General features: G+C 41.7%; 1 protein-coding gene across 3 annotated transcripts in view; it reads left to right on the top strand.

Annotated features, from left to right (window-relative positions):
• Positions 1-17,368, top strand: part of LOC141162142 (nuclear body protein SP140-like protein) — an 81,328-nt gene extending 63,960 nt beyond the window's left edge. For all 3 annotated transcript variants that reach the window (XM_073647942.1, XM_073647923.1, XM_073647933.1), the window contains 6 exons: positions 5,303-5,416; positions 6,310-6,420; positions 7,655-7,768; positions 10,791-10,933; positions 13,048-13,085; positions 16,450-17,368. In XM_073647942.1, the coding sequence (XP_073504043.1) occupies positions 5,303-5,416; positions 6,310-6,420; positions 7,655-7,768; positions 10,791-10,933; positions 13,048-13,085; positions 16,450-16,480 (551 nt within the window). In that variant the 3' untranslated portion in view covers positions 16,481-17,368. The remainder of the gene's footprint in view (positions 1-5,302; positions 5,417-6,309; positions 6,421-7,654; positions 7,769-10,790; positions 10,934-13,047; positions 13,086-16,449) is intronic.
• The last annotated feature ends 3,180 nt before the right edge of the window (positions 17,369-20,548 follow it).

The raw sequence follows: 20,548 nt of genomic DNA on the forward strand, positions 1-20,548 counted from the left end.
TCTATAGCACAGGCGATCAGATAATCACAGCTTCAAGTCTCCTAAGGAAACTATTAAATTCAGTAAAAATTTAAGAAGAAAAAAATGTTTTCAAGCATCTGAAAAAAAATTAGAAAAAAACTTCAAATCACCCCCATTTAAAAATAAACAAAAAATAAAAATACACATTTTATATTGCTGCTTTCAGAAATGTCCGCTCTATAATAATATAAAAGAAATGAATCTGATCTGTAAATGGCAGAACGAGAAGAAAAATCAAAACTCCAGAATTACCGTATTTTTCGGACTATAAGACGCATTTTTTTCCCAAAAATTTTTTTGGGGAAAATTGGGGTGTGTCTTACAGACCAAATGTAGCTCATTGGGGGGGGGCAGCAGAAGTCGGGTGATAATGTGCGCGATGCTTCGGGTCCTGCGCTTGGAGGAGGGGGATGTCTGGAGGTGTGACGCTGCGTTTCCTAGGGTGGTAAGAGGGGGTGTCTGTTAAATATACTTATTTTTGTATATTTTTTATAGGGGATTCTTATCAGATGTGATTCTCCAAAAGGACATATCACAAAATTTTATAGAAAAAAGTAGCGGTTTATTCTTGGATTGCCCATTAAAAAGAATAATTGCAGTAGTTAAATAAAATAGTTGAAATAGTTACAAAGTGATTCATTCATGAGTGTCCATCTTTCCCCGAGTCCTGAATGGTAATCTCCATTTGTCTTTGTCAAGTACATGTCTGGATAGAGCCCATGTGCTCGGGCCTACATTGGCTGACCTCCGTGCGTAAATCCTCCGTCTGGTGTCGTGTGAAGTAAGAGAGAGAAAGAGCGCGAGCAGCCCCTCCCTGTCTGCTTACATGGGTTATATAGGCCCCTTATAGCACCTGTTCTTCTACATATGGCACTAACTTACACTGAGCTAAAAATACAAGAATAGCACATTGTCTTGTCAGCAAAACCTACCACGTGCAATCTATGTTAAAAATGAATAACTATAATTAATATTTAACAGTGTCTGACGGTCTTCGGCTTTGCGGGAGACGAGATCTCAGTGCTGAGATCTCAATCTGCGCAGGCGCCGCCTCCGGCGGCCATTTTCCCGGAGTGCACTTCATAGAGAACATGGAAGTGCGGGGGCTCCGGACTTTCATAAAATGCCGACGGAGCCCTTGTACAGCCGAGGACCGTCAGACATGGTCCAAATCCGTAAAAACATCAGCTCAAGGCGCAAAAAATAAGCCCTCACCCAGCCCCAGATCCATATAAATGAAGACGCTACAGGTCTCGTAAAATGGTGACAGAAGCAAATTTTTTTTTTTCACCACCTAAATAAAATAAAACTATATAAGTTTTGTATCTTTGTACTCATACTGACCTGGGGAATCATATTGCCAGATCAGTTTTACCATACGGTGACAATGGTAAATAAAACACCCAAAAAACAATTGTGGAATTGCACTTTTTTTAAATTTCACCGCACTTGGAATTTTTTCCTCTTTTCCAGTGCACTATATGGTAAAATTCATGATGTCATACAACTTGACCTGGAAAATACAAATACAATATGGCTATATGGCCAGAAAAATAAAAATGTTATGGCTCTTGGAAGGAGGGGTGGAAAACTGAACACAAAAAATTGCCAGGTAGTGAAGGGGTTAAAAAAAAATGTAATTTACCAATTTTCAAACAAGCCACTGGGGCTTTATTAGACCTCAAATTCTCGTTGTTTCAGGAGATTCACATGTACAGTTATAGCTAAAAATATTTGGATTGAATCTTCATGATTTCAGCTCTGCAGGCCAATATTTTGGATTTAAAATGAAACAACTCAGATGCAATTGAAGTGGAGACTTTCAGCTTTAATTAAAGGGGTTGAAAAAATATCCTGCGAAACATTGAGGAATTTCAACTTTTTTTCTACAAAGCCTCCTCATTTCAGAGGCTCAAAAGTAATTGGACAAATTAACTTCACCATAAATAAAATGTTAATTTTTAATAATTTTTAGAGAATCCTTTGCAGGCAATGACTGTCTGAAGTCTGGCGGTCATGGACGTCACCATCGCTGGGTTTCTTCCTTTGTGATGTTTTGCCGCCTTTACTGTTGTGACTCAGTTGTTGCTTGTTTGTGGGTCTTTCTGCCTTTAGTTTTGTCTTCAGCCTGTGAAATGCTGCTCGATGGGGCTGAGATCTGGTGATGTCTCGGCCATTGCACAATATTCCCCTTCTTTGCTTTTGCAGGATGTTTTGGGTCATTGTCCATCTGTCGTGTGAAGCGTCGTCCAATCAACCTTGCTGCATTTGGATGAATCTGAGCAGAGTATAGCCCTGTACGCACAGGATTCATCCGGCTGCTTCTGTCTCCAGTCACATCATTAATAAACACTAGTGACCCTGTGCTATTGGAAGCCATGCATGCCCGCACCATCACAATGCCTCCACCATGTTTTACAAAGTATGTGGTGACCTTTGGGTCATGAATTGTTCCAAACCTTCTCCATACTTTCTTCTTACCATCATTCTGGTACAGGTTGATCTTAGTTTTGCTTTTCCAGACCTGGGCTGGCTTCTTTAAATGATTTTTTGGCAAAGTCTATTATAGGCCTTTCTATTTTTAAGGTTCATTAATGGTTTGCACCTTGTGATGAACACTCTGTTTGATCTCATGAAGTCTTCTCTTTATGGTAGACATAAGATGCTGAAACACCTACTTCCTGGAAAGTGTTCTTCACTTGGTCGGATGTTGTGAAGGGGCTTTACTTCACCATGGAAAGGATTCTGCGATCATCCGCTACTGTTGTCTTTTGTAGACATCCAGGTCTTTTTGCGTTCCCAAGTTCACCGGTGCGCTATTTTTTTGCAGAACAAACTGTTGATTGGCCACTCCTAGCATTTCTGCCATCTCTCTGATGGATTTCTTAATTTTTTTCTGCCTAATGATGGTCTGTTTCTTTTCCATCGAGAGCTCCTTTGACCGGATGTTGTGGGCTCACAGCAACAGCTTCCAAATGCAAATGCCACACCTGGAATCAGCTAAAGACTCTTTACCTGCTTAATTGATGGTGGACTAAAGAGGGAATAGCCCATGCAGCCCATTAAAGAGCTTTTGAAATAATAGTCCAATTACTTTTAGTCCCTTTATAAAGAGCTAGCTACATATTAAAGAGCTGTAATTTCTGAACCCTCACTCCAATTAAGATGTGAACACCCTCAAATTAAACTGAGAGTCTGCACTTTAAGCCCATATTGATTATATTACTGTTTTTTTTTTTAATATGTATTGGTAAACAGCTAAAAGGACAAAACTTATGTCACTGTCCAAATATTTCTGGACCTGACGGTACATTAGCCACAATGGTCAGACCCCGACCCTATCCTTTGTATTGAAGTGACTACTGAGCGTGTGCGAAGGTCATTGTGAATGGAGGGGGAATAGGGTCAGGTGTGACATTGCCTATTTTGATTGATGTATCCTGTGTTACCTGTCATTGTAATCCTGTCTCTGATCAGGGTGGATAAAAATCAATGGTTTTTTTTTTAAAAATCAAAAAAATCGGATTTTTTTTTATTTAAATCGGATTTTTTTGATTGAAATCGGATTTTTTTCAATAAACTGCTTTTTGAAGAAAATATTTTACCATCCAAAGGTTCTTCCATCATGAGATAAAGCTGAGTTGTTTAACTCAGTAGAATAAAGGCTGTATATGTGTAACATTCACAATGCCATGCTCTTCCAGAGGTTTCTGTAGGATTAGTGGGCAGTTTCTCTCCTATATTATCACAGACGCTCGCTTTACTTACGCAGTTCTCAAAACTGAATTTGACTCCGCAGAGGTCCCAGCCTCTTCTTCACGGCAAAAATGTTACACCATGAACAGAGTTGAGAAAAAGACCTTAATCCTATTGTTCTACAAACCTATGAATACAGAATCAACCCCTTCAGTGCCAAGTCCAAGAAGTTAGACAATATGTTTCTGATTGTTTGGAGTGGAATAGATCTGCACAACACAAGAAGAATGTGAATCTAAGTGTGAGGAGGAAGAAGGGCAAGCAGACAAGAAAATGAAAGTGAAACTTTGAGCACAATACTGCAGCATAGCCACAGACAGACAAGTCTGGATCTGTTTGTGTGTACGATCTGAGGTTTATTACATTCTTTCCTTATAATGGCAGCAGGCCGTAAAAGAGACCCAGTTTGGGAATATTTTAATGAAGCTCCTTCGCCTATCGGTAAGGCAGGCATGCATGCAAAATGCAAACGATGCAACAAAGAGATGCAAGGCCTGGTGGCGCGAATGAGGCAACATCATGAGAAGTGCGGTGATGAAGATGACCAAAGAAACACTTCTGAACAGGCAGGATCTGTTGGGACCCAATAAAGCAGGAAAGCTTGTTTTTCTTTTCCAGATTATGAATAGGAACAAAGAAGAAGATGATGATGAAGATAACGACGAGTGAGCTACAGAGGACAGCAGGGACAGTAGTATTTAAGTTTTTCATGTGTCGGCTGGGCTGACAGTCTAAGTTTCTTAAAATATATATATATTTTGTTTAGCCAAATTAGTTAACAAACATGGATGTTTGTTTAAGCAAATAATTTATGCTGTAATGTTGTTATTGTTTCAGTTGAATAAATCTATTTAAATTGTTATTAAGGTCAGGATTATTTTTCTCCTTCCTAAGTACAACAGAACAGTTGTGTCCAAATATGAATGATTAACCCATTAAACTGGGGAGAAAAAAGTAATATAAAAAGTGATTCTAAAAATCTTCATCTACTTGCATGTTAAAGTAGCAAGAACTAGTTTAGGTAGAAACTTTGATTTAAATCACTGATTTAAATCAAGCCTTACTGACTAGTGATTTAAATCGTGATTTAAATCAGTTAGATTTAAATCAAATCCACCCTGTCTCTGATGATAATGAGAATTCTGGAAACTCTTCTTGAAAGAACAAGAAGAATGAGCATAAAAAGCCGTAGTGGCCAGTGTGAAAATTGCAAGATTGGACATTTTGCTTTCTGATAAAGATCATGAAATAAACACAAAACATTGACACAAATTTGTAAAAAAAATTAATGGAACAGGAAGACTTGATTTAAACAATAGGTAATTTTCTGATGAAAGCTTCAGAAAAGATGAAAACCCACTATAACCATGTCCCTTCTTACTCCTTTCCAAGTAGTAAATAATGTACATATATCATTTATTGTACGTGTGATGGTGCATAGTTGTGTTTATAGTCTGTACTTGTTTGAGGAAGTTTCTTTTCAGTTTTAGATTGATTTATTGCCCTACACTCTGCTATTCCACAGGTTCAGATGACGCATTACCAACTGCAGTCAGAAAATGCAGATTGCAGCCTATTAGTTATTCTGAACCACCGGATCTTGATTTGGAAGTTAAAGATGCAGAAATGAAACGCAAAGGTTTGTATTCTGTAACCTGTAAATGAAGATGATGACCATTTATGGTCCGGACCGAACGCCGCAGGTCTCTTGACCCAAACTCAACAGCCTCGTATATGAATATGAGGCTGTTGAGTTTGGGTCTGGAGACCTGCGGCGTTCGGTCCGGACATTGCAGTCCGTACTCGGACTGTGCATCTTGGACTTGTGAAACCGTCCTTGTGCATGATTTACAACTGAAGTTATTGATCAGGAAACAGTGCCGCCCATGTCCGCGGGTTGTGGGTGGTTTTGCAATTTAACTCCATTCACCATAAGTGTTTGAATCCTAGAATATTAGAGTTGGAGGGGACCTCCAGGGTCATAGTGTCCAGCCCCCTGCTCCATGCAGGAGTCACTAAACCATCTCAGACCGATGTCTGTCCAGCCTCAGTTTGAAGACTTCCATTGATGGAGAACACAGTGTCTTCTTCAGGAGGTTCCACCTGAAAAAGCGTTAACTAAAAATTCAAAAGAATGTACATTTTTCATTTGTATGGAAAAATAACTTGCAGATCATAAGTCTTTTACCTGCTTCAGGTTTCCAAAGAAGCCATAATAGGCATTTTCCGGTCTGACGACGCTCCATACTTTACAATACAAGTTGATGGGAAGACTTACAAGAAGGCCAGGCGTCTTTTTGAGTGTTTTTCCAGCGCATTTGCCTGAAAAAACTGTATTCATTTCTTCATTGTTGAATGAAGTTAAAAAAAATGCGGAAAAAAAGTGCTCCGGAAATCAGAGGAGGAGTACGGTTAATTATTGCCGTGCAGGCACTGTAGAATTACATAGGGAGATGGATCAGGATCCAGTGGCTAATGTTATATCATATGTGCTAATATTGAGATATTTAATTCTTTATTGACATCTTAAAGTTTCAGAAAACTCAAAAGGGCACAAATATGGAAGAAGCAAAACCCAGCAAAGCGACATCTCTTTCTTTACACAGAGAATTCATCTAAACGACAAACTTCAGGCCGTACGAGGTTTGTGCCTAATTTCTAACTCCAGAATAAACATTAATGATTGTTACACGTCACTTATGGGTCGTCCTTATTAAGACCTCCCATTATTAAAGAGAATGTGTCAGAAAATAAACTATTGTTGTGTTTCAATGTACTTTTTACAAATTTTGGCAATTTTATTTTAAGATTAAGATCAGTATAAAAGGTAAGAAAATTAGTAATTTTGCAATTTTCACTCTGGCTCTTGGGACGTTTTTAAACTCCTACTTCCTGTCCTTTCAGTAAGCGTTTTCAGCAGGCTCCTTATCATCACAGGCAGGATCACAATGACAGGATTAATACTTCTACAACATAGGATCAAATATTCACAGTAGTTGATATTACAGCTCACCTCCTCCCCCTCCCTTCACAATAACATTTGTACACGCTCATGAGATGCTTCAATTCAAATGAGTGTGTGCATTGAGGTTAATGTACATGTGAAATAGGAAGTTAGAGTCTAAAAAAAAAAAAAGAGCCCTAGTGGCCGATGTGAAAATTGCAAGATTTATATTTTTTATTTTTAATACAGATTTTGATATTAGAAAAATAATCATTATAAAAAAAAAAACATTTAACACAAAAACCTGATTTAAACAATATGCCATTTTCTGATGATGTCACATTCTTCTGACATGTTTTTTGCTAAATACATGTCAGAAGACACGTATGTTCTATTAGAAATTTTTTTTGCATGTCTTCTGTTATTCTGCTCGGAAATGTATGAATAACTTAACACCTGTGTATTACAATCCTGATTGCCTTCTACTGACATTATCAGCAATGACCGTCCAGTTTCCTAGTGTGGACAGATAGACATCCTTCAGACAAAAAGCATCATGACACCCATGAGAGAGAAAAAAAAATATTTCGACAAAAAATACAAAAATTAGACTTTGACTCTCGCCTATCAGGGGGGATAGGCGCGAGTCAGACTCTTATTTTTGCACATTTTTTGGATTGGACTTCTGCAAATGTGGCATCGCCTACAATTTTTTTTTTACATTTTTGTAGCATGAAAAGGGGGTTTCCTACTACAAAAATAAAAAAACAACAACTAGTTGTTGATGCCACATTTGCAGAAGTACAATCTTTCAAAATATAAAATGATTTACTCTTAAGAAAATGAGAAAAAAAAACACCCGCCAGAGTATTTAGAGATTATTTCGGCACTAGCATGGAATCCTAAGTAATGGTGCGTTTTCTTATCGACAAGTGATCAAACCTGTGTCTGTAATGGTGGAGTTCCCCAAACAAGTTTTCAATGAAAAATTTCGAGTGCGGTGTGGTCACAAGATGGGGGTCTTCAAGAAGTCACTCTGGACTGGAGGTGAGTGTATAAGTTATCCATCTACATTCTTTTTTAGTTATCAGCAAGCCCTTATTGAGTCGTTCGTTTTTCACATATGTAATCGATCAATATATTCTATGGGTTTTTCACAATTTTTCATATGTGCATTTGTAATAGAGTACCAGCGAAGTAGAAGAGATAGTTAAAATCCAATCTATATACTGTAGAATTTTGCTTGTGATTTCTTTGGTTGGAATTCATTAACCCCTTCACAACATATGACATAAACTTGCGTCATATGTCGTGTCCCTGCCAAGCCGGCACCTTTGAGGGTGGTGCGGAGCTGTTAAATCCCATTGTTATCCTGTTAAATCCCACGGTCAGTTTATGACAGTGTGGCGCCCCTGAGGGTTCGACCGCCACAGGGATGCTGCACTTCTCTAATGGAGTGTAGTGTTCCTCCTCTGAGGTAAGAACAGTGTGATAGTCGGGACCCAACCTTTGCACCCAACACCACATTTCTCCACCAGAGGAGGCTAGTATGCACTAGGTGCTGCTCCCCTGGTTACAGGGAGACTGGGGAACCAAGAGTGAGGGGAACCAGTTGGTGGGTGAGGGTGGAGGACTTACAAGTTAGTTACACTTTAAATTTCATATTTAATAAAAAGCCATTTTGGTTCGTGGTCTTTGATTGTTCTTTGACTGACAGTGTAGTCAAGTCTTGGCACTGTGACCTCCCTCCCGGAGTGCAGATCCTGTGTGGGCCTGCAGAGGACGGAGACACGGCCCTCGTACCCCGGCCTTGGGACGAGGGGCAGGTTGTAGACAAGGAATGTCTCGACCCGGTCAAGGACCCGGACCAAGAAGGCCTGGAGCTTAAGAGTGTGGCTCCACAGCAAATGGATCCCAGGCAGGATGCAGACGGAGCGGTGTACGCCACCTGTCCTCGCCATGCTGATATATTCAGAGGGAGTCCGGCTGCAAGAGGGGTACCGGCCCCCGACACCCGACCTTGCTACTCTATGTCCTGGTCGGGAAAGCCCGGTAGGCCCTGAGGATCCCACCGGGTATCGGATGGAGCGGAGCTGCCACCCGTGCCCTTGTTCTGAGAGGAGCTCAGAGGGAGACCTGGCCTATTCGCACACACACGGACAGGAAAGGATTCGGTCTGTAGTTCAGGAACACTCTGGTGTAGGGTCCCGACTGAATGCTGGACTTACTCGGAGGTTGTCGGACCCCGTCCCTGGTGACCGCAGGACTCCGTGGGGAGCAGGGAGTCGCCTTCCTTCTGCCATCTCTAAAGTGAGTAAAGCCTTGGAAGTTCACCCCTATGGCCTCCGGACTGTTTATTCTGCGCTACACCGCACGACGCGGCGCCCGTCTCCCTCTACTACTACCCCCTCCATCCTGTCCCTCTGCCCTGAGGCCTTGCTCCACCTGTGGGGAGTAGTAAGAACTTTGGCCGCCATAACATCATGCCTCAGTGGACTGCGGCGGCGCTGGTGGCCCTCACCAGGTGCCACAGGTGGCTTAGTCGTAAATCAGCCACTCAACCCGGATAAGCCCACACCATCCTTTTTAATGTGACGGCCCTGAGCACGGGTCAGGTCCGGGCCACGGCTGCATCCCATCTTTACATCACAGGACCCGACTCAGAGTCCCCCATCTCCCAGGATAAAGAAAAGGGCTTTTCGAGTAGAGGCGTCACAACAGCGCCATTTAACACACGCCAACAGGGGTCACGTCGTTTGACGCTTCCATCGGCGCCTGTGACGTGATCGCAGGGCACTGATGGGTTTCGATGACAGCTGGAGGTCTAGTAAAGACCCCCTCTATGTGTTATTACGATCCTCCTGTGAAAGTTGGCCTGTGGCTGGCGTTCATAGGAGATTATGATGATGCACTGCGATGTATAGCACAAGCAATTGGATGATCCCAGCTTCAAGTTCCCTAAGGGGACTATTAAATACAGTAAAAAAAAAAAAGTTTTTAAAAATATGAAAAAAAAACGCAAGTTAAAATCACCCCCTTTTTACACCATTAAAAATAAAACAAACAAAAAATAAATAAAAAATACCAATATTTGGAATCGCTGCATTCGTAAAAGTCTGATCTATCAAATATAAAGTACATTAATCCGATTAGGAAACGGCGTAACGAGAAAAATATCTAAACGCCAGAATTACGTTTTTTTTTGGCCGCTGCAACATTGCAATTAAAATGGAATAACAGGTGATCAAAACATGTTATCTATCCCAAATGCCATCAATAAAAATTTCAGCTCAGGGCGCAAAAAATAAGCCATCACCAAGCCCCAGAGTCCGAAAAATCAAAACGATACAGGTCTCGGAAAATGGCGACAAAAGCTATTTTTTTTTTTTTTAACAAATTCTTGACTTTTTTTTCCACTACTTAAATAAAAAAAAAAATTATACATGTTTGGTATCTGCGTACTCGTAATGACCTGAAGAATCATACTGCCAGGTCAGTTTTAGCATATACTGAACATGATAAATAAAAAAAACTCAAAAAACTATTTTTTTTGCAACGCACTTGAAATTTTTTTCTCGTTTTCCAGTACACTGTGTGATAGAATGAATGATGTCATTCAAAATGACAACTTGTCCCGCAAAAAACAAGCCCTCATACGGCCATATTGATGGAAAAATAAAAAAAAGTATGGTTCTTGGAAAAAGGGGAGATAAAAACAAAAAAAAAAACAGAAAATCGTTATGTCATGAAGGGTTGTGAAATCTGTAGCAAAATCCCTATGTTGGTAACACATGGAGATTTTGCAGCTGATTATCCATGATTTTGCTCATTGTAATAGATGGGAAAACTTTTTTAAAAAAGGATTGCTCAGCCAATCTGACCTGGATTTTCAAAGTGAGTACACCTGCCTCATTGGGTCTAAAATATTTCTTTAATATAGTAGGCAGTTTGTAATGTGAAATCTGGTGACAGATCCAATTTAACTTCAGTATATGGAATTATTGCTGGACGTAGATGTCCATGTACGTAACTAGGGTTTTATCCATCCTATTTCTCATTATAATCGTAGACTCGGCCAAAGATCTGTGCATTCGTTGCGAAGGGAAGAAATTTTCAGTAATCACTTTTGAAAAATATGGAGGAAAAGCATCGAGCAAAAACTGGAAGAAATCTATTCAATGTGAGGAAATCAGAATCGAATGTTTATTTAAGGTATAAATCATTCTGTATTTATGGGAAAAGCTGTTATAATGCTGCGTCCTATGATGTCATTGTAAGACCTCACTTTTACTACAAGTATTATTACTGCTATGAGGCTGGTCGGTCAGCAACTGTGCATGTATTTTCAATTGGTAAAGAAGTAAGCTGCTGCCAGAAAACTGTAGCGGTAGCTCATCTCCCCTGTAAAAAAAAAAAAAAAAAGGATGGGGCATGTTGAATCCAACTGCCTGATCATTCTCTTTCTAGACATCTGGGAAGAGCCGAGAGGCTCCCATATACTTTAGCCAGTCTAATGTGTATAGCCAGTTTAAAGTAGTATTTCTATCTCAACCATTCATGGGTCTCCATGCGATGTCAACAGGCGTTTGGAGCTACAGAAACCGTGTAGCTCAGCCCACTCTGCTACAAGCTGCTTGTGACATCAACATTGGCAGAGCTGCAGAGCTCCGCAGTCTGCAGCGCTGTCAATGTGACGTGAGCACTACAAACAGCAGCAGACACTAGGAGCAGTCAACCGACTCTTAGTGCTGGACCTGGGCAGGGTTCTAAAAGGCGACAACTCCATTAACTTCAGTTTACTGACTTGCTGTTCAGACCACAGGGTGTAAAGTTCCCCTTTACTTTTGCTGACATTTTGGTCATTGCAACCGCCTAAATTTATAGAATGTAATCTCTGACATCATATACAACGAGCGATACTTGGTGCTTCTTGTCAACGTGACAGACGCATTCCAGTTAGGGTTCACCTGGTGAGGTGGATTCACCTCGCTGCAGGTCTGGGTGAACATATGACAAAGGGTGATGGCACAGCAGACTAGACTTGCCGGATGCCATGTTTTGCAGTGAGAACCTGGACAACTGGCTACCTGGATAGCAAATAAGTTGAAGCCACAAAGCTAGGAGTCTAGACAAACACAAGAGAGCAGATGAATGATTAAACAGCAGGTCGGAACCATGATATCGATGTAGGCTGCAGAAATCACAGGAGTTTGCAGAGATAATTGAAGCATGAAGTGAACAGGCTTTAGATAACAGTTCGAATCGTAAGGCCTTATTCAGACTTCAGACCGTTTTTTGCAGACGAGAATATTATCAGTGTCATCAGTGTTTTTGATCAGATTTTAATCTGAGTTTTCGCATAATAATTGCATCAGTTTTTCTTATTTGGAAAAAAATATAGTTTTTTTCAAGCTTCTGCTATCATCAAACCGTCCTTGAAAAAAGGACATCACATGGAAGTCAGCTGAATTCTGATATTTATTTTTTTTTTGCATGATTGATGCGAAACTTGTACCAAAATCGGACATGTCTCTGTGATCTTGCGCATAAACGAATATGTGAAGAGCACTCTAGACAATGACCGGTACAAGTTTTGTCCGTGAAGAAGACAGATAAAACTTGTACATGTGAAACCCGACGTGGAGCACAGCAAAGGGCAGCGGCCATAGGGTAAGGGAGCAGAGCCCAGCCCTGGAGATGAATAGGGTGCCTAACCGTTACTTCACCCATTACACTTGATTTACTGTATGATCAGTGATGACTGAAGTACTGAGAAGACCATGACTGCACATGTTGGGGTAGCTGGTTGTGAAGGGGGCTGGCTGAATTGCCACCACAAAGGACTATGGAAAATGTAGTCGGTGGCTCCGGACTGGAAGTGCCGCATGTAAGCAAACAACATTTGCTTTCTCAGGTCCACAAACAAGGAATATATTTTCAAGAAAAGCGAATACATAATCTCAATTATTGCATGAGCTGTACTTGGATTTTATCCATGAGTTAGGGCTCATTCAGACGTCTGTGCCAATCCGTCCGAGCACGGACCGCGTCCATGGGCCTGCCGACCCCAGTGACAGCTTCATATATTTCTATGAGGCTGTGACGCTCTGGTCGGTAGAGCTGCGGCCAGTCCGTGCATTGCGGACCAAAATCCGTGGAAGTCTGAATGAGCCCTAATTGTTGTGTTTTTTTTTTTTTTTTTTTTATGTCCCATTTTAATCATTCACAATTCTTGTTCTTGCTCCTTTTTAACTCGCTGTGTAAAACGTTTGTGCCAAACTTTTACTGTAGTAGAAAATCATAGTCTTGTCACTTTTCTTTAACAGGCTGGAATCCTAAAATCTCCCTTTTGGACAAGAAAAATGTAAGTGTTCCAGTTTTTAACCCTATAAAATTAACAAATGATGTACAGAATGATATCCTAGGCATGTCAGAATATATCATAGTTGGGGGTGGGGGGATTAATGAGAATCGCTATAATGAAGGATCCTCAATGTTATTCCAAGTGCACGTCTGGAGATCTCCAAAGAAGATGTGAATGGTTCTCCTATACCAAGATTTTAAAGGAGCTGTACTGTCTATGGGGCCACACACCAACCTTCTGCCATTGAGTATTCAGGGTCTAATTGCGTCTGCGTCCCATTGATGCAACCTGTGTATCCGCCCAAGAGATAAGGGGGCCATTCCTACCCCCTCTAGGACTGCAAAGGACCCATATATTGTTCTTACACTGGGGTCCTTTTCTGTCTGTGTCTGCCAGTGCTGCATCCCTTATAGCTACACCCCCGGGCCACACTGATTTAATCATCTTACATGTCTGTAGAATTGTTTTATGCCTGGGGGTTCACTTTGTAACCGGAATGTGTCATCAGAAAATGACTTATTGTCTTTAAATCAGGCTTTTATGTTAAATGTTTTTGGGTTTTTTTGTCATTTTTTTTTTTGTTTTGTTTTTAATTTTCCATACCATTTTTTTTAAATTATAGACACTTTCCCAAACTCCTTAAAATCCCATGATGGCTAAATTAGTCATGGAACAAATGCTGATTATTGGAGCAGGTGCATACAGGGGAAGTGACTGCTGTGTTATACAGTCTGCACCTGCCTCTTACAGCAGCGATTGGAACTAGCTGCAGTCGCTGCTGTTTTAAAGGGATCCTGTCACCATGAAAATGACGTCCAATCTGCAGGCACCATGTTATAGAGCAGGAGGAGCTGAGCAGATTGATACAGAGTTTTGTGAGTAAAGTCTCCATGTAACCTGAGTTTTCTTAATTTAATCCTCTGCTCTTTCTGGGATCTTCGGTTCAGTGGGCGGGACTATCAGTGAGTGACAGCTCTCTCCGCATGCACACTTATAGGCCCCCTTCACTCGTCCTGGTGTTTCCGGTGCTAAAAAAAAAAAAACAGTAATGGTGAGATCAATGATGTTTCTGTTGACCCTGGTTACCATGAGAATCGCCGCTTGTGACCTGCGGTAACCCTAATTACATCACTGCTCGTTACTGCAGCCGCATTCTCAAGCTAAACTCCGTGAGTTCCGGCAGCCGTGCTGAGCGGTCACATTACTGATGTCACCCCTCAGCACTGCATCTGGATGTAGCAGAGTCAGGGATCGTCGTGGGATGCATTTATGGGAGACCCCTTTGGATTATCTTATTTTTTAAAGGTAATCAATGGGTAAAAGAGGGTCAGGGAGTGCTTTTTACAATTAAAGGACTTTTCTCTGTGTGTGTGTTTATTACCTTTGACTGCGGAGTTAGTAATGGGGGTGTCTTGTAGTTGCCTTTCCATTACTAACCCCTGGGCTTAGTGTCAGCGGACATTACTCAGCTGATATCAACCCCAAGATATTACCTTACTTGCCAACGCACCAGGGCAAGCGGGAAGAGCCGAGACTAAGCACCAGAATTGGCACATCTAATGGATGCGCAATTTCTGAGGAAGCTGGTGTTCTTTGTCTGGGAGGGGGCCAATATCCATGGCCCCTTCCCAGCCTATTAATATTAGCCCTCAGCTGTCTGATTAGCCTTTGTTGGTTATTAAAAACAGGGAAGACCCCACGTCATTTTTTTTGGGGGGGGGGGGGTCTCCATTTTTAATAACCAGTAAAGTCTACGCAGACAGGTGTGAACTGATATTAATAGTCTGGGAACCTTTATGGATATTGGCCCCTTCCCAGGTGGTTCATAATAATAAGGGGGACTCCACGCCATTTTTTTAAATTTATTTATTTAATGTGCGCTATTCCCAGACGGTGATGCTGACTACAACATAATCAGCGCCGCTTGGTCTCGCAGATCGCAGGGAGATGATAGTTGTAGTCTGCAACCAGCGGCTGGGAACAGCGCTGACTGTACTGCTTTCCCCAGGCGTCAGAGAATTTCATTCGAATACATGTCACACAGATGTCACACGGATGTCATCAGTGTGCACGTGTGCGGCACGCATTTCTTCCGTGGTGCGAAAAAAAAGAACGTCTGCTGGTTTTTCACACTGACACACGGACCATGTGAAAAATATGACATCCACCACTGAATGCAATGAGTGTGACCATATTTGCGGTCCTTAAAAAACGGACCGCATACAGGCATAAAAATCTGATGTGTGAAAGGGGCCATATAAAGAGAGCTGTCAGTCACTGATAGGACCGCCCCCTGGATCCAAAATCCCAGAAAGTGCAGAGGATTAAATGACGAAAAATCAGGTTACACAGAGACTTTACTCATAAAACTATATATTAATTAGCTCCTTCTGATCTACAACAAGGTGCCGGCAGATTGGACGGCATTTTCACGGAGACAGACTCCCTTTAAGCAGCTGTACTGTCATGGTGCACCTACAAAGACCAAGTCATTGGTCTAAGTATTGCAGTATATATACCAAGTGATTCCACAGGCTCAAGGGGGGGGGGTTAAAAAGTTTAAAAAGGAAAAAAAGTCCCTTTTTCTTCACCCAAAAGCAGTAGGCATATTTAGTATCACCATGTCCATAAAAGCCTGATCTATCAAAGTATAAAATAATCTAACCGGTAAATTAAACTCTGTGTAGAAAAAATAAACTGAAATGCGAGAAGAATTGACATTTATTTTGGTTGCTATCCTTAGAAAGGCAATGAAAGGCGTTGAAAATGTTGTATGTACCCCAAAATGGTGCCAATAAAAGATGCAGTTCCTGACACCACTCCAGCGAATGAAAAATAAAAATGCCATGAGTTTAAGAAAATGGCGGCACAAGTCGATTTATTGATTTTATTATTATTTTTTTTGCAAGTTTCTATATTGAAGCCATCAAAATGATGATAATAATAAAATATAATTTTGGTATCACTGTAATTGACCTGAGGAATCGTGCCGTCTGGTCATTTTGTCTGCATAATGAATTCCATAAAACCAGAACTCAAAAATAGAATGGCACAATTTTAATTTTTTTTCACCATTTCACACCATTTGGAATTTTTTTTTTCTCCGGTCTTTTCAATACATTTTATAGTAAAGTGAATGGTGTCATTTAAATCTAGAACTTGTCCCACAAAAAAAAAATCTATCTCTTCACTTGGCTGTATCAATGGTAAAATACACAAGTTGCGCCTTTTTGAAAGAAGAGGAGGAAAAAAACAAAAGGGCAAAAACGAAAAGCGAGATTAAGCAACGTCAGAACATTTGTTACATTTGCCGCATTGCCTGATACTGACTGATTTATAACATAGATCTTTTGTACTTATCCAGGAAACCTGCTAAGAGCGAGAATGCTGAGTAAAAAGATGGCGGACCACAGTCTTGGCACAACCGCGTGGGCCGTTTTGAGAAAAATGATGACCAGCAACTACTTAAGATTTTATATGCCTAAAATAATTTCTAAAAAGATACTTTTTAATAAGTGAAGAGATGTATATGCAGAGTGTTACTTTAAATATTGAAAAAGATTTTTATAGCTCATGTCCTGTTTCTTTTACATTTCTGTCTGCCGCACCTTTACTGTTTCACAGCAGCATTGAAGATTTTGGCCGGCGCCGCTCATTTCCACCATTAGGAGATGTCATATCTATGATGCATGCGCACTACTGATTGTACACCCGTTCCTGCAGGTATCTGTAGACGCAACATCCTTGGCACTGTTCACACCTCCCGATGTAGAAATGAGTAACCCCGTACAAACTGGACAATTTGGAGCATTTCCCTAAAATACTTTTAAGTTTCCTGTATTTTTATTTCTATGTTACAAAGCACTGTTTTGATGTTCGCTGCCCAAATGTAAAAAAAAAACCTCAACTTCCTATTCCCACCACTAGGGGTCAATCTGTTAAAAACAAAACCAAAAAACTTTTTCAGATATATATGGCCAGGACCCCTACTGGTGGTAAAAAGAAACAGATTTTTTTTTTTTTTGCATTATATTTGTGAGCGATAAAAATTATTGTATATAGACTAAATCTGTTACAGGGATTTTTGGTTCTTTAGTAAGTTTTTGTACTCTTGCTGTCTAATATATAACATATCATTTATCATGCTGTGCTTCGTAGTACGATTTTGTTCTACTTTACAGGTCGCATTGGAATAGATTAATGCCTTGCAATTTTTATCTTGGTTTTTTAGTTTTCCATTTCTTTTTTTTTTTGTAATTTATAAAGTTTTTTTTATTATAAGACATCAGTGTACGACATTTCATTTCATATTTTTAGGCTACTTTGCATTAAAGGTGTTTTCTCGTTTAAAAAAAGATAAATGATTGTCCACTATTCACAAGTTAGGTGATAAAGGAATAATAGCTGGGGGGCTGACAACTGGGACCCCCCCCCTTCATCATGAAAATTCCCTGTGTGAATGGAGCTTGTAGTGAGCATGTGCGACCTCTGCTTTAGTTATAGTTTATAGTGAGTGGTGGTCGCACATGTTCCCTGCTGCATGATTCACAATAGTGACTTTGGGCCTCCATTCTTGGGATCACTGGGGCTCTCAGCAGCTGGTCCCTCAACAATCATATCTTGATAATCTATTCTGTGGATAAATGATTAATATTGTCTATGGAACAACCCCCTAAAGAGGGTTAACCAAGAATGTAATAAGATGGCCTCCTTCACATAATTCAAACGGCAGCTTGTCCTAGTCACGTATCAGGATGGACTGCAGTTTGAAGAAACAAGGCTTCTGAGACCAGTGTCTCCACTGACAGAGGAGCAGTATCATAAGCACAAAAGTATGTGTGCTTACGATAGATATAGCTCCTGATAGGGAACCTAATGGATTCCTAAAGGGTACCTGAAAGTGGATACATGCTGCCCAAACAATGGCCACGAATTTCAGCCATGAATGTTTGACTATGAAATGCTGCGGCAGGCAGGTTCCTGGTACCTTCTCCCCACTCACTGCCCTTTAGTGATGGATCTCTCACTGTTTGTGTGGCGCCCCTGCGGGTTCAGTTGCCACAGAGGTACTGCATCTCACCCAGAGGGGTGGTACCCCACTCTCAGGTAAAGATGGAGTACTACCGGGACCCACACACCCACACCCACATACAATACACTCCACTTCAGTGGGGAAGGGCGAGATTGCTCCTACGGGAGAGCACAGTCCCTGGTCCCTAGCTGGAGGCTGCAACTAGGTAGAGGAGGTGGGTGGAGGAAGTAGATCAGGAGAGCACAGACAAGAAGAGTATAAGAAGAAGGGGAACCATCTAGAAGCAGTCACAGTTGAGGACAGTACAGAGGAGAGAGAACTGGGAGCAGGAGCTCAGGAGGAGTGGAGAAAGGAGCAGGGCCCAGTCAGAGAGGCCCAGGAGAAAGAGTGAAGAGAGGAGCAGTGAGGAGGGCTCCAGGAGGAACCGAGGGGATCCCAAGGGCACAGATGTCACACGTGCGCCCGAGTTCACACGGACATGGAGGGATCAGGCCGCAGAAGGGGATCGGCCCCTAACTAGTGGAGAACAACCAGGCTCAGCTAGACAACCAGAGGCTGCTGCATTTTCAAGGTGCTGCAGCCAACAACCACAATTACATCACCGAAAAGGTGGCCACATAGGGTCCAGGGGACTGTAGGTCGCCTGACAAGGCCCGAGGCCACTGGCTAAGGACACTGATTGTGAGGCATAGGGCAGAAGGGTGAGAGCTAGCACAATGAGACGACCAGGAAAGGCACATAGAACGGGGCCCTGTTTAAGTACTCCTGAGATACTTGAGAGATTGCTGAACCCCTTCCCCGGAGGACACAGGATGACGTGGGAGGTTACACACTGGCCCTTGTAACCTGGAGGAATTGAACAACTGTGAGTAAACCCTGAAGACTGCACCCCACTGTGTCCTGGAATTATTGCTGCGCCATCACCATCCCTGCATTATACAGCACCAGCAACATCTACCTCATAAAATCTCTATATCCTGCCCTGGAGCTAAGCTCTGCCTGTGGAGAGCTGAACGAACTCTGCTGCGTCACCATCAGCTCCAGAGGATCTGCACCGCATACCACAGGAGGCGTCTTGAAAATTATCTCTAAAAACTTTATTCCCCTTTTACTTTCCCTTTTAATTGACCGCCCTGGGTCATGAACCGGGTCTCTGCCACCGTGACATCCCCCAGCATCGACCGGCCCGGCTACCGAGTACCCCACGGCCCAGGGGGCGCGTCACTTGCATGTATGGGGAGAGACCTGTCAATTATTGGCAGTGGGTGAGGAGAAACCAGTAAGGTCCAAGCTACACGGGAGACTTGTGTGGATCCATCTGTCCGACAACTAATATTACAAGTAGTTTCTCTAAATTCATCACAAAATGCCACTTTCACTGACTACTGAAGTCTCAGCACGGCTGTTAACCATTTAGATGCTGCTGTCAACCACTGACAGGGATATTTAAATGGCCTTCTTGCCAGGGCGATTGCATGGAACCTGTGGGATATCATGGAAGCCGGGGACCTGCTGAAGGGTCCATGTGGCTGCCATCTTAGGTCTTTGGCTGGGCTTCAAACACTATATACTGCAATGTTATAGGACTGCAGTATATATACTATGAGCTGTGATATGATCCCAGGTTCAAGTACCCGAGGGAGGCTAAAAAAAGTAAAAAAAAAAAAAAATATTTTAAATCATTCTCATTTTCCAAATTCGAAAATAAAATGAGAAATGAAAAAAAAAAAGTTTGCATCGTAGTGTCCATGTCTGCTGTATCCAAATTTAACTCCCCACCCCCTCCTCCCCCAAAAAAGCATTCAAAAGCTATTGAAATGTTATATGTATCCCATATGGTATTAATAAAAAATATAGGTTTTCCACTTTTAGAAAAGTGGTGCCCAAATATATCTTTGAGCTCAGTGATTGGTTGCAGCGATAATGTAAATACTATCTGATTTTGTTATTTTCCATTACAAGAAACATTTGAGGTCTGCGATTAGGAGGGGGATCTGTTTTTATGGCACCTCTACTAGGGCTGTCAGAGTGACTCTATTGCTGGCTTGAAGACGAGCGTATGAAAAATCGTCCATGTTTCACAATCGGATGATCATTGTAAACAGATTTTCATCCATGTGCCATCCGTGGGTCCATTTTCTTGTGTGTGTGTGATGTCCGCTTGCGATACGTTTTCATACATCTTCGTTAAAAAATGTACCGTATTTTTCGGCTTATAAGACGCACTTTTTTCCTCCAAACTTGGGAGGAAAATGGGGGTGCGTCTTAAAATCCGAAGTGAGCTTACTGGGGGGTGGCAGCGGTGGAGCGGGGTTGCTGGAGGCAGGGTCACTGCTTCAAGAGGACGGCAGCGACAGGAGTGGGTTGATGCTGCAGCGCCGATGAGCAGAGTCCCCTCTCCTGTAGATCTGTAGATTTCCGTGTGGAGGGC

The sequence above is a fragment of the Phyllobates terribilis genome, unplaced genomic scaffold (genome assembly GCF_046119375.1).
Source record: "Phyllobates terribilis strain yellow unplaced genomic scaffold, ASM4611937v1 Scaffold_1__5_contigs__length_1240528914, whole genome shotgun sequence".
NCBI lineage: Eukaryota > Metazoa > Chordata > Amphibia > Anura > Dendrobatidae > Phyllobates > Phyllobates terribilis.